The sequence below is a fragment of the Anolis sagrei genome, chromosome 6, assembly GCF_037176765.1.
Source record: "Anolis sagrei isolate rAnoSag1 chromosome 6, rAnoSag1.mat, whole genome shotgun sequence".
In the NCBI taxonomy this organism is placed as follows: Eukaryota; Metazoa; Chordata; class Lepidosauria; order Squamata; family Dactyloidae; genus Anolis; species Anolis sagrei.
In genome coordinates, this window is record NC_090026.1 from 17767523 (window position 1) to 17782700 (window position 15178).

General features: G+C 42.7%; 1 protein-coding gene across 1 annotated transcript in view; it reads right to left on the reverse strand.

Moving 5' to 3' along the window:
- The window catches only part of LOC132777821 (sacsin-like), a 34270-nt gene extending 24149 nt beyond the window's left edge, over positions 1-10121 (reverse strand). Inside the window, exons 1-2 of the mRNA XM_060780297.2 lie at positions 9990-10121; positions 4295-4325 (exon numbers count right to left, since the gene is read on the reverse strand). Of these exons, the coding sequence (XP_060636280.2) occupies positions 4295-4317 (23 nt within the window). The 5' untranslated portion in view covers positions 4318-4325; positions 9990-10121. The remainder of the gene's footprint in view (positions 1-4294; positions 4326-9989) is intronic.
- Between the last annotated feature and the right edge of the window lie 5057 nt (positions 10122-15178).

Sequence of the window (15178 nt, forward strand, 5' to 3'; positions counted from 1 at the left end):
AACAGAGGAGTAGTTTGTTCCCTGAGCGCCGCTCCTGTTAGTAACCTGGCTGCCGCCCTTTGGACCAGTTGAAGCTTCTGAACAGTCTTCAAAGGCAAACCCACATAGAGCGCTTTGCAGTAATCTATTTGGGATGTAACAAAACCATGGACCACCGTGGCCAAGTCAGACTAGGACTTTTGGATACTGTTGCATTTTTCAGGCTTGAGCTATGCAGGTGCTCAAAGAGAAGTAGAAAGGGAGACAGATTTTGGAGTGTGTGTTGTATGTCTGTCTGTTTAGTCTGCAATTGTGTCTGATGGTCAGGTTGTTTTGGATGATGGGAATGGCAATGATGTTAATATTCAAGCTGATTTCCCTGACAGAAATGGGGATGCTGCCCTTGAAGATGTTCCTGAAGGGAATGGGGATGATGTTTTGTTTCCTGAGCCTGGTTTTGGAGATGTGGGACCTAAATGCAGTTTAGATGATGGGTCGCAGAGGACTGTATTGCTGCACGAGGATTCTCAAGGTCTTGAGCTTGGGAAAGGCTCTGTACCACAGTTCCCTGGTCAGTTATCTCCAGGTGGAGATTTTAATGATGGGATTAGCAGTGAAGCATTGAACAGGAGAATTACTTTCAGTCAGCAAAGACAAACAGGTCAACAATTCCTGTGCTCAGCCAGATTATAGCAGAAGTTAGAAGTGAAAACAAAATTAACAAAGAACCTTTCCTAGTTGTTTGGAAATTAGGGCAGGGATATAAGTGCCAAGTACGGAATTTGACTTCAGACGAAGCAATGTTGGATTCATGTTAAGATCTTCATGCCAAGTTCTTGGACTCTTGTTTTTGTTTGATTCATGGATTTAAGTGCCTTTGTTATTATTTACCTTTTTACTGTACATTGCTTTTTATTGCTGTGGCTTTTATTACCCTCAATAAACTGCTTAATATTTTAACCCATCTGTGTGGTGTTTAAAGTCAGAGGGAATCCTGCTCTGGAGTACAACAGTGTGCTCTTGCTTCATGAGCTGCTGGAGGAAGATTCTCCACATGGACAAAAAAAGACCATTTTAAATCTCTCATAAAAGGACATTATGTGGGTCAATGCAACTGATCACATGATTGTAAATATATTGTTCTAAATTATGAAGTGTAAACTACTTGTTCTTTACTGTTCATCTGTGTGGCATATTTTCTTTCTCTGGCAAGGCAGTGCACGGGATGATCCAACGTGAACTATGTGTGATTTTCATTTCATCAGAGAGGGGACATGCAGGGTGCACCTACTATAGAATTAATCCAGTTTGACACTACTTTAATTGTCATGGCTCAATGTTACAAAATCCCGAAGCTGTAGTTTGGTAACGCACCAGCACTCTTTGACACGGAAGGCTAAAGACCTTGAACATCTGCAACTTTTAAGATTCCACAGTACTGAGTTATGGTAGTTAAAGTGGGATTAAATTGCATTAATGCCACACCTTGAGTATTCCTTGCTCCTCCAAGCCTATCCAAGAGCACAGCTGAATGTTTTAAGCAACATCAGCAATGAGAGGATAGTGAAGAAGGAGTTGAGAAATGCATTGATTTCCAAATGGAGCGATTTCCTTGGAGTGTGTGTTTGGGGGTGATCTTGATAGCCGTCATGGATCAGATTAACCTGTAGTCTGTCCAGCAGTCATCAGCACCTATCATGGCTCTTGTGAGAAGCACGTTGTGAAGGTATCTAGAATGTGTAACTACATAGTCTAAAAGGTGTTAATGCTTTGACCGGGGATGCTTCCATGATGTTTTGAGCTTGTTTTTCTGGCGGAAGAGCATGTTGGTGATGACAAGGTTGTTGGTGAGAAGCAGGATGCCATTCGAGTTGCTGTTTCCAATCCTGTCTTTTTCTATGGTCCCTGGCCACAGGTCGAAGTCTCACCCAACTCTTGCATTAAAATCTCCCAGGAGGATGATTTTGTCCTCCTTAGGTATCTCCGATAGGATGGTGTCCAGCTGATAGTAAAAATGTTTTTTGATGTCTTCATCTGCATCTTGGGTTGGTGCATAGGCACTTCTGATGGTTGCCTGTTGGTTTTTGGCAAGGTTAATTTGGATGGTTGGGAGTCATTTGTTAATGCCAATGGGTGCTTCAGTCAGGTGCTTCACCAGGTCATTTCTGATCAAAGCCAACTCCATGTATTCTTCGTTCTTCTTCAGGCAGTCCCTTCCAGAAGAAGGTGTAGCCTCCTTTTTCTTCCTTCAGCTGTCCCTCTCCTGCTTTCCGGGTCTCCTGAAGTGCTTCTATGTCGTTGTTAGTGTCCCAGCTCCCTTGCAATAATAGCAGTCTTGCATTCGGAGCGTTCATTGTCAGTGTTGTCCAACAGTGTCCGTACATTCCATGTTCCAAAGTTCATTTTTCATTTTTGGCCGCAGGGTGGTGACCCCTCTGGATGTGGCAGTCCAGTCAGGGATAAGAGAGACAGACTATGTTTAGAGCACCTTTTCTAGCCCCTTTCCCATGTGGGGTGAGCAGGGCGGATCCTAAAAAAGGGCTGCTCAGTCATGGATACAGCTGCTGGTCTACTCAACTACTAACCCTGTAGTTACTCACAAGGTGTCTCTTTTTGCCCTGGCAGCACAGAAAATCGGAACGAGACTAATTTCGGATATTGCAGTCGACTGTGCTGGGAATGCTTTTAACTAATAGTGGCTGTTTATGTAATTTTAATAATGCTGTATCTATTTGGTTTTACCTAGTTTTTAATTACACAGGTGCAAGTCTGTACATTATGTAGTATTTTAAGGGTGCATCCCACCATCGATATATGTAGCATTTTAATGTTTATGGGATTTTAATTGTGTATTTTATATTGTACTTAATAATCTGGTTTTCATCTATTTGCCTTATATGTGAAAGACCTATGGTCTAAGCATCGAATCAACTTGACTTGACTACTCAACTGCCTTCAACCTTGAGGTAGAATGACTGAATCCAGATCCACCGCCCATGTGCCAGTCTGTGACTAGGGGCTTCCAGATTTCACAGTCCTGCCCCCATTGCCACTCACTGATCGCCATGGGACGTTTGTTGGTTTGTTTATATTTTTCTTGGAAGACGCCTGTGCATGAGTTTTTTTCAATGTGTGGAGGTTGGTGCACAGCTGTTCAATACACAGTCTTCACAGAGTGAGGTCCCAACCAGTGGCATGGTTAACACGACAACAGTGGCTTCTCATTCTTCTGCCTTCACAGCCGTTGTAACATGTACCGTGTTATCCTCTTCCAGATCCACCATCGAGGTCTTCAGATTGTGCTTGATCTAGAAACTCCCCCACAGCTCCTCCGGGAAGTATATGACTCCAGTGGTTACACGTGCAGGTTCATTGGAACATCCAAGCCCCCTCACCACGACAAGGTGACAACCCATCAACGGGGATGGATTGTCACATTGTAATTTCTAATTGGATCCCACGTCCTGTTACATCTTATTATGATCCCACAGATTTCATAGGCTAACTCAGTTTAAAGTAGCTGGCTGTATTTGCATGCAAGAGGGTCGCAAGCTCATTTTTTGCCATATTTAGTAATAATAATAATAATCATGATAATAATTGATAATATTATTTAATAATAGACCTCAAAATCGAACTGCAAAGGCTCTGGCATAAACCAGTACAGGTGGTCCCAGTGGTCATCAGCACACTGGATGCCATGCCAAAAGATCTCAGCTGGCATTTGGAAACCATAAACATTGACAAAATCATGATCTGTCAACTGCAAAAGGCTACCTTACTTGGATCTGCGCACATCATTCAAAAATACATCACACAGTCGACTTGTGATTTTGTGATATGAAATCCAGCATATAGATCTCGTTTGCTGTGACATATTGTGTTTTTGTGTCAATAATAATAATAATAATAATAATAATTAATAAATAAATATTATAAGGCTGGCTCAGTATATTTAAAATAATTATTATAATAATGCCAGGGTGCACCTACAATAAAATTAATGTAGTTTGACACAATTTTAATTGCTATGGATCAATACTACAAAACCCTGAAGCTGTAGTTTGGTGACGCACCAGCACTCTTTGGCACAGAAGGCTAAAGACCTTGTGCATCTACAACAAAACAAACACTGAAGGGGTGTTAACCCTTACTATGCTACCCAAAGCTTAAAAAATCTTTGGCTGGAGTTTAAAATGTCCCTGTTCCAACTTACATACAAATTCAACTTAAAAACAAACCTACAGAACCTCTCTTGTTTGTCATTTGGGGACTGCCTATATAGCAACGTAAGTCCAGATACATCCATTCTTACCTCTTTTTCTTCCCTTGAGACATCCTCAAACCTGCAAAAGTGGAGAGAAAATTACATAAAATGAAAAAAAAGTATAGGGAAAAAGGTGTGGATGCTTCCCAAGTTAGATCTGTTCTCAGGAGAGCTGAGTTCTTCCTAAAGGCACAGAGAATGAGGTCATCCACATAACATGTAATCACACTAAGAATTTGTAGGTGATATTATGTACTTGTTGTTATACTAGGCCACTTAAAGACTGCTGAGATCTTAATCTGGAGGCTTAAGAAAAGTGGAAGTGGTTTGAAAGCAGGTGATGCTTGCAGGGGTATGTGCAGGTACATCTTATTTTCTTTCTTTCATCCGTTACTCTGGTCAAAGAGGTTTTGTGGGAAGAAAACCACAAAGCCCTGACTTACCTGCTTACTGTCTGCGAAACACATTAACCACAAGGAATGAGTCATCTTTCAAACCAAAACTCAAAAGAAAATTGTTATCTACCTCCAGCTGCCTGATGTTTCTCTGCTACCTTACGGCTCTCTATCAGTCATAGAAAGGTATTTCTTTCAGCTAAATAGTGGGGAATATGTGTATGGTCTTTACTTCAAAAAAGAAGGGGGGAAAAAGCTTTCCAGCGCTTGTTTGACATCTCTTTAACAGCCATTATTCAATGCAATGGAATCATGGGAGTTGTAGTTTGGTGAGGCACAGCACGCTTTGGCAGAGAAGGCTAATGACCTTGCAAAACTATCACTCCCAGAAACATTGAGCCATGGCAGTGATAAAGTGGGGTTGAACTGCATTAATTCTACAGGGTGAATGCTTCCCAATTTCAGTCTCTTCTCAGGAGAGCAGAGTTCTTCTTAAAGGCATAGAGCAGTGCTTCTCAACCTTCCTAATGCCACGACCCCTTAATACAGTTCTTCATATTGTGGTGACCCCCAACCATAATATTATTTTCATTGTTACTTCATAACTGTGATTTTGCTACAGTTATGACTCATAATGTAAATATCTGATATGCAGGATGTATTTTCATTCACTGGACCAAATTTGGCACAAATACCCCATATGCCCAAATTTGAATACTGGTGGGGTTGGGGAGGATTTATTTTGTCATTTGGAAGTTGTAGTTGCTGAGATTTATAGTTCATCTACAATCAAAGAGCATTCTGAACTCCACCAACAATGGAATTGAACCAAACTTGGAACACAGAACTCCCATGACCAACAGAAAATATCTGCAGGGTCTGGTGGGCATTGACCTTGAGTTTTGGAGTTGTAATTCACCTACATCCAGAGAGCACTGTGGGCTCAAACAATGATGGATCTGGACCAAACTTGGCATGAATACTCAATATGCCCAAATGTGAACACTGGTGGAGTTTGGGGAAAATAGACTTGACATTTGGCACTTGTAGTTTCTGGGAATTATAGTTCACCTGCAGTCAAAGAGCATTCTGAACCCCACCAACCATAGAATGGGCCAAACTTCCACACAGAACCCCCATGACCAACAGAAAATACTGTGTTTTCTGATTATCTTTGGTGACCCCTCTGACACCCCCTCCCGACCCCCAGGTTGAGAAACACTGGCATAGAGAATAATGTCATCCACATAGAGTAAAGGTAAAGGTTTTCCCCGACATTAAATCCAGTCATGTCTAACTCTGGGGGTTGGTGCTCATCTCCATCTCTAAGCCGAAGAGCTGGCATTGTCCGTAGACACCTCCAAGGTCATGTGGCGGGCATGACTGCATGGAGCGCCGTTACCTTCCCACCGGAGTGGTACCTAATTGATCTACTTTTGTTTCCATATTTTTAAACTGCTAGGTTGGCAGAAGCTGCGGCTGACAACAGGAGCTCACGCCACTCCCTGGATTCGAACCTGCGATCTTTCGGTCAACAAGTTCAGCAGCTCAATGCTTTAACCCACTGTGTCACCAGGGGCTCGACATAACATGACAAAATACATGGTGCAAACTGTTATCCAAACAGAACTATGTTAGCATAAACCGTGTAAATACACTGCATATAAACCACACAAAGAAATTACATGTCTGAGCTCGACATAACATGCCATCCTCATAACCAACTCTAAATCTAATTACACTTAATCCAGACCAATAATAAAAGTAACTTCAAGATCTATGAGATCTGGCAGATGGGCTGATCATTTCAACCTCCAGAACTCTGGTCTACATCGATCAGGCAGTGTTCAAATTAATCCCCAATTCCCTGCTGTTTATTTATCTTTCCGCCACAGTGAGTCAGCATGAGTTGCCAGGCTTGCTCTGCAGTACACCCATGCCATTCTATGGAGGGCCCTCTCTGGTCTTTGCAACAATTAGTTATTCTTTACTTGTTTTGTGGAGGACTGCCAAACATGACAGCGCCCAGCAGGTACAGAAAAGCTTGGACTGGGGGTGAAAATGCAAGTTCATCACATACAACACTAAATGTTGCTGGACTGTAGTGCCCAGTATTCTTCCCTACTGATTATTGGAGCTGGAGGTCATGGGATTTGAAGTCCAACACTGGATATGCTGGGTAGGAAATATAGGAGTTGTAGTCCAACACAACATCTGGAAGGTAACACAACATCCCTTCCTGACACAAGGTGCATCTCTGTTGTAGAACCGATGCAGTTTGGCACAACCTTAATTGCCACGACTCAATGCTATGAAATCCTGGGAGATGTCGTTTGGCGAGACACCAGAACTCTTTGGCAGAGAAGGCTAAAGACCTTTTGAAACTACAGCTCCTGTGATTCTTAAGGTGAGGTCAGAACCACATTAACTCTACAGTGCAGATATACACTTACTCTCCTAGCTACATGGATGCATGATGACAGGTAGCTCAAGCGGGGTTCATATATCCACTTCCTTTTGTATCCTATGTACTCATTATATGCCCAAATTCCAGGTTTGTGGTTCATTTGTTTTAAAGGAAATCTCCACAGGCACCAAAAGCAATTTTTTAAATTGTGTCAGAAGCAACTTGAGAACATACTGCAAGTTGCTTCTGGTGTGAGAGAATTGGCCATCTGCAGAGACGTTCCCCAAGGGATGGCCGGGAGGCTTCTTTCACGTACCTGAAAGCTCACCAGCAACTTTCAGGTCAGCAACCCAACCTTCAGGTTGGCAGTCCAGCCGGCACAAGTGCTCTCTGGATGTAGGTGAACTACAACTCCCAAACTCAAGGTCAATGCCCACCAAACACTTCCAGTATTTTCTGTTGGTCATAGGAGTTCTGTGTGCCAACTTTGGTTCAATTCCATTGTTGGTGGAGTTCAGAATGCTCTTTGATTGTAGGTTAACTATTCCTACAACTACAACTCCCAAATGAAAAAAATAACCCCCCAACCCCAACAGTATTCAAATATAGGCATATCAGGTATTTGTGCCAAATTTGATCCAGTGAATTAAAATACATAATGCATATCAGATATTTACATTATGATTGATAACAGTAGTAAAATTACAGTTATGAAGAAACAAAATCAACAATATAAAATAGCATAATAAAATCAGACAAAGAGGGGCGGGCCAAATGTATGAGGTAAAATGTTAAAAACTTAAAATCATCATTGCCAAAGGGAGTTGTGATACAATAGCATCTGTCACGCTACAGTTTGTCCTGTCTAGTCAGGAAAATGGGGGTTTGAATTTAGGTACAAGGCTTTCTGATGCGACTGTGTGACTTTCAAATATCTTCTAATCTTTTCCCAACCTTAGAGCCCCAAATGCTTTTGGATGGCTATTCCCATTATCCCCAGCGCTCATGGAGGTTAATCAAAAGTGATGGGAGGGAACCCAAACAGAGTTTTAAAAAACTACAAAACATCCACCACAAAGTACAAAAATTATAGTTAGCCCTATGTATTCACGGCCCTCTGTAGTTGGCCCTCTGTATCCACAGATTCTGTATCCACAGATCCTCTCTCTAGCCCTTTGAAGGCAACCATTACACTGATGTGGCTCTGAATAAAAATGAGTTTCACACCCCTGATCTACACTATGGAATTAATGTAGTTTGACACCACTGTGGTTCATGGCTATGGAATCCAGGGAGTTTGAAATTAGCGAGGCACCAGCACTCTTTGGCAGATATGGCTAAAGAGCTTTTAAAGCTACAACTCCCAGGATTCCATAACATTTAAAGTGGTGTCAGGCTGCATTAATTTTATAGGGTAGATCAGGCATGGGCAAACTTTGGCCCTCCAGGTGTTTTGGACTTCAACTCCCACAATTCCTAACACCTGGAGGGCCAAAGTTTGCCCATGCCTGGTGTCGAAGATGCATCCTTTCACAGGCATTTATTTTGGGAGCGTAACGCAGTAACACACTAATTGTAACGAAATTCCCTCCTGTTTACAACTACTTCAATTCTGGGCACCACAATTGAAGAGAGATATTGACATGCTGGAATGTGTCCAGAGGAGGGCGACTAAAATGATCAAAGGTCTGGAGAACAAGCCCTATGAGGAGCGGCTTAAAGAGTTGGGCATGTTTAGCCTGCAGAAGAGAAGGCTGAGAGCCATGTATAAATATGTGAGAGGAAGTCAAAGGGAGGGAGGAGCAAGCTTGTTTACTGCTGGCCTAGAGACTAGGATGCTAGAAACTACAAGAAAGGAGATTCCATCTCAACATTAGGAAGAACTCCCTGACTGTGAGAACTGTTCAGCAGTGGAACTCTCTGCCCCAAGGTGTAGTAGAGGCTCCTTCTTTGGAAGCTTTTAAACAGAGGCTGGATGGCCATCTGTCGGGGGTGCTGAGAGTTGTCCAGCTGTGGAACTCTCTGCCCCAAGATGTGGTAGAGGCTCCTACTTTGGAAGCTTTTAAGCAGAGTCTGGATGGCCATCTCTCGGGGGTGCTGAGAGTTGTCCAGCTGTGGAACTCTCTGCCCCAGGGTGTGGTAGAGGCTCCTTCTTTGGAAGCTTTTAAACAGAGGCTGGATGGCCATCTGTCGGGGGTGTTGAGAGTTGTTCAGCAGTGGAACTCTCTGCCCCAAGGTGTGGTAGAGGCTCCTTCTTTGGAAGCTTTTAAACAGAGGCTGGATGGCCATCTGTCCGGGGTGCTGAGAGTTGTCGAAGGCTTTCATGGCTGGAATCACTAGGTTCTTGTGGGTTTTTTCGGGCTATAGGGCCATGTTCTAGAGGCATTTCTCCTGACGTTTCGCCTGCATCTATGGCAAGCATCCTCAGAGGTAGTGAGGTCTTATAGCCCGAAAAACTCACAGCATCTCAGTTTTGTTGTTCCTTTATGCTTGCCTTTTTTGTGCAGGAGATGTCACCTGGGCTACAGCCTCCTGCTCTCCTGCCGGGGAGAGCAAGACCTCACTACCTCTGAGGATGCTTGCCATAGATGCAGGCGAAACGTCAGGAGAAATGCCTCTAGAACATGGCCCTATAGCCCGAAAAAACCTACAAGAACCTAGTGCTGAGAGTTGTTCAGCAGTGGCCATCTGCCGAGGTGTTTTGAATGCAATTTTCCTGCTTCTTGGAAGAATGGGGTTGGACTGGATGGCCCATGAGGTCTCTTCCAACTCTAGGATTCTATTTTCGAAGCAACTTTTCCCAAAGCTTTGGGTTCTAATTGAGATGCTGGAAAGCCACTCTTTGCCCTCCCAAAGCATTTTTAGGATTCATGAAGCCTCACTTCTAGCTCTCAAGAGAACTCTGCCCGGTCAGGATTCCCATCTCCGTCCCGTTACTTACCCGCTCTTGATCCCGGCAAAAGGAGGTAAACGATGCTGTGGGTTCTCCGCCTTCTCTCTCTGCCAAGACTGCCAGCGATGGGCGGTTTCCACTCTGCTTTTAAAGCCTTCCGCAGACCCGCTTCTCGTGGAGCTTGGGAAATGGAAACCGAAAGCGATTTCCTCCGAAGTGGACCGAAAAGAAACGAAAGCTACGGAGGGGATGAAAGCGAGGGTGGTGTCCCTTTGTCATGGTTTCTGGGGGGAAGTCGGACCTACAGTTTCCGACAATTGCAAACCTGGCAAGAGGTGCATCTCAAATGTAGAATCAATGCACTTTGACTCCACTTTAAACTGCCACCCACAGCTCAGTGTCGAAATCTGGAGTTTGTAGTTTGGTGTGAAACTGAGGCCACTTTTGCTGCCAGGGCTATGGAATGATAGTGCTTCTCTATTTAGAACATGGCTCTATAGCCCGAAAAAACCCACAAGAACCTAGTGATTCCAGCCGTGAAAGCCTTCGACAATACTTCTCTATTTACTTACTTACTCAGACAATCCTTTGTAGCTTGAGGATGACTGTCTTCCAGATGTGGTGTCTTGGCGGTGGGTCCGTAGGTGGCTGTGGAGCCCTATTCTTGACCTGCATCTTCTCCTGCAATGAGAACATTGGGTTGTTGTCAGTTTTTTCGGGCTATATGTTCTAGAGCCGGGGTCCTCAAACTTTTTAAAACAGAGGGCCAGGTCACAGTCCCTCAAACTGTTGGAGGGCCGGATCATAATTTGAAAAAAAAAAAACATGAATAAATTCCTATGCACACTGCACATAGAATCATAGAATCAATGAGTTGGAAGAGACCTCATGGGCCGTCCAGTCCAATCCCCTGCCAAGAAGCAGGAATATTGCATTCAAATCACCCCTGACAGATGGCCATCCAGCCTCTGTTTAAAAGCTTCCAAAGAAGGAGCCTCCACCACACTCCGGGGCAGAGAGTTCCACGCCTGAACAGCTCTCACAGTCAGGAAGTTCTTCCTCGTGTTCAGATGGAATCTCCTCTCTTGTAGTTTGAAGCCATTGTTCCGCATCCTAGTCTCCAGGGCAGCAGAAAACATGCTTGCTCCCTCCTCCCTGTGGCTTCCTCTCACATATTTATACATGGCTATCATATCTCCTCTCAGCCTTCTCTTCTTCAGGCTAAACATGCCCAGCTCCTTAAGCCGCTCCTCATAGGGCTTATTCTCCAGACCCTTGATCATTTTAGTCGCCCTCCTCTGGACACATTCCAGCTTGTCAATATCTCTCTTGAATTGTGGTGCCCAGAATTGGACACAATATTCCAGGTGTGGTCTAACCAAAGCGGAATAGAGGTGTAGCATTAATTCCCTGGACCTAGACACTATGCTGCTATTGATGCAGGCCAAAATCCCATTGGCTTTTTTTGCCGTCACATCACATTGTTAGCTCATGTTTAACTTGTTGTCCACGAGGACTCCAACATCTTTTTCACACGTACTGCTCTCGAGCCAGGCATTGTCCCCCATTCTGTATCTTTGCATTTCATTTTTCCTGCCAAAGTGGAGTATCTTGCATTTTTCACTGTTGAACTTCATTTTGTTAGTTTTGGCCAATCATCTCTCTAATCTGTCAAGATCGTTTTGAATCCTGCTCCTGTCCTCTGGAGTATTGGCTATCCCTCCCAATTTGGTGTCATCTGCAAACTTGATGATCATGCCTTCTAACCCTTCATCTAAGTCATTAATAAAGATGCTGAACAGGACCGGGCCCAGGACAGAATCCTGCGGCACTCCACTTGTCACTTCTTTCCAAGATGAAGAGGAAGCATTGGTGAGCACCCTCTGGGTTCGTCAATTTAACCAATTACAGATCCACCTCACCGTAGTTTTGCCTAGCCCACATTGGACTATCTTATTTGTAGTGCGAAAAAAAAACTTTTAATACAATAATGAAAACAAATATAAACTTATTAGTATTTCAATGGGAAGTGTGGTCTGCTTTTGACTGATGAGATAGGATTGTTGTTGTTGTTCTTGTTGTTGTGTGCTTTCAAGTCGTTTCAGACTTAAGTTGACTCTGAGTGACGGCCGGGTGAAGGGTCATATGCGGCCCCAGAGCCGTAGTTTAAGGACCCCTGTTCTAGAGGCATACTCTCCTGACGTTTCGCCTGCATCTATGGCAAGCATCCTCAGAGGTAGTGAGGATGCTTGCCATAAATGCAGGCAAAACGTCAGGAGAGAATGCCTCTAGAACATGGCCATATAGCCCGAAAAAAGCTACAACAACCCAGTGATTCCGGCCATGAAAGCCTTCGACAATACAATGAGGACATTGGTTTCCAGGTAGAAGTCTGCCCCAGTCAGCCTTCTATCTGGAAACTCATGCACCTTCCTCTTGGCACATTTCTCCCTTTGTTCACAGTTTTTAAGGTTGGCTTTAAGGCCATCTTTAAATCTCTTTTCCTGTCCTCCAACATTCCGTTTCCCTGTTCTTGAGTTCAGAGTAGAGTATCTGCTTTGGGAGATGGTGATAGGACATTCGGACAACGTGGCTGGTCCAGTGGAGTTGATGGCAGAGGAGCATCACTTCAATGCTAGTGGTCTTTGCTTCTTACAGCACACTGGAAGTGCTTCTTTACACTGTAGAATTGATCTCCAAGTCCCCTTCCTGCCCTTTCCTCTCCTTCCTCTTCTCTTTAGGAGGCAGAAAGTGAAGGAAAGGCAGGAAACATTTGGATCCCAAAAGGGTTGGCCTTGGTCAGGATGAGATGATGGGTGGGAGAGAAAAAAGTGTATCTGTTAGACCAGTGTTTTTCAAACTGGGGGTTGGGACACATGGAGGGGTCATGAGGGGGTGTCAGAGGGGTCACCAAAGACCATCAGAAAACTATTTTCTGTTGGTCATGGGGGTTCTGTGTGAGAAGTTTGGCCCAATTCTCTCATAGGTGGGGTTCAGAAGGCTCTTTGATTGTAGGTGAACAATAAATCCCAGCAATTACAACTCCCAAATGACAAAATCAACCCTCCCCCCCCCCCCATTCCCACCAGTATTCAAATTTCGGCATATTTTGTATTTGTGCCAAATTTTGTCCAGTCAATGAAAATACATTCTGCATATCAGATATTTATATCATGCTTGTTTTTGTGAAATGTGTGTTTCCTGTATTGCTATGAGATCATAGCTACCCTTCTTAATTTGATTAAATAACTTTCTTCTTTTCACTGGCGAATTAAGACCATTTACGTTAATGGAAAAACATTTTATTTTTCTTAGGGTTTCACTCATTTATTTTATTTTGAATCTCTTCTGGTTCATCATCTGTGGTTTCTGGTCTGTTGCTTGGGGTCTTTGAGTAAGTATTTTTTGTGTAATCCGGGGAATCGAAACGTCTTTTTTTCTGTTTACCTCCTAGTAATCTTTGTTCTGTCGGTGACAATTCGTGGTCTTTCATAAGTTCTTCATAAAAGTTTGCTGCCTTCTCTTCTCTGGTCAGCCAGTGTTTTTGCTCTTTGTACCTCACCATCAATCCTTCAGGTTTCTCCCACCTGAATCTTATCTGCAGTTTCAAGTTCTTCTGTAAGAAAGGAGTATTTTCTTATTTTATTAAGTATAGTCCGTGGCAATTCCTTATTGTAGAAGGGTGGGGCTTCCCTGTTATTTTTTAGGATCTCATCCCTAATTCTTTTCTTAGCAAAATGTACGATTGTATCCTGGGGTTTTTTATTCTTTTTTAAAAAATTAGTTGTTATTCTGTAGACTCTATTTCCTGGTCTAGTTCTTCTTGTTCTTTATTGAGTAGGGATGGTGTCAGTTTCAGGATGATGTGTCGTATATTTTCTTTTGGTTCTTCAGTTATGTTCCTATATCTTAGTTGGAATTCCATCTCTTTTATTTCCATTCTTTCCTGAATTTCTTCAGTTTATTTAGTCTCTTTTCTAGCTTTTGTACTTTTTGATCAAGTTGTTTATGGGCCTCTTCAGATTTAACTTTGTCCTCTTTAATTATTTTGATGTCGCTTGCCATCTGGTTCATTTGATCTTTTATCATGCTTACTTCATTAGTTATTTCCTTTTTCCAGTTCTGCATTTCCTCGTAAAGTAGTTTCTGTCGTTCTTCCTGTTTAGTCTCCATTGTTTGGAAATTCTTCTGCAGCTCATCCTGTTTCTCTGATAGCTTCTGAATTTCTTTCAAGATCTCTTTGTTTACTGTCTCTTCTGTTCCTGAGCCTCTTCTTGCTGTACCTTTAATTTCTTTTATTTCTTTAATATCTTTTTCTCCCTTCATTTTTGGAGTAGCCATGTCTTGATATTAGATTATTTATGGCCTTTTATTACTCTTCTAGTCCCCCCTTCTGTTTCTTTGTCTCCTATTCTTACTACAATCCCTAACTTTCTCTCCTTCAGTGTGTCTTCTTGGGTGGTTTGGGTGTCTTAATTGTCTATTTATCTTTCTATTTTCCTCTGCTTCTTGTGGAATTTTCTATCTCTTCTCGTTCTTGCCTTAGTCGTTTTTATTATTGCTATATATATATATATATTGTTATTATTATTATTATTATTATTGAATCTTCTAGCTTCTAGCTTCTTGACTGTTGTCTGTCCCTTCTGTCTCCTTTTGGCTTCCTCTGTCTATCTGCTTTCCTGTTCTAGACTAAACCTTTCTCTTTCGGTGTCCTCTTAGTCTTACCTTTCTTTTCCTCTTTGCACCTATCTTGTTTTATTTATTTATTTATTTCAATTATTATTATTGTTTATTAATTATTATTATTAATTATTTTCCCCCTTATTCTTTGGGCAGTCTGTCTTGTTGTTATTCCTGTGCCGCTTCGCTTTCCCTTTCCTTTCTTTACGTTTTTCCCCCATCTCTCTAGGGTCTCTTCACTTCTCCTAAAGTCTCGCGCAGTCTTGCAATATCTTCTTTTTCTTTACTTGGACCTTCCTATTATCATTCCTCCGTGGCAATTCTCTTTCCTTTCTTTACAACTTTAGTCTCTCTTGGGTTTTTTCACGTCTCGCTGTATCTTCTTAAATCTTCACCCAGTCTATCTAGCCATTGTTGTCCTGTTGCGCCTCTCTTTCCTTTCCTTCTCTGTAATTTTCATATCTCTAGAGGCTCCTCCCCGTCGTGCGATATCTAACGGGATCTCGCTGCGTCTTTTTTCATTAGCCGTACTTCTGCCCTTACTTCTTGCTTTT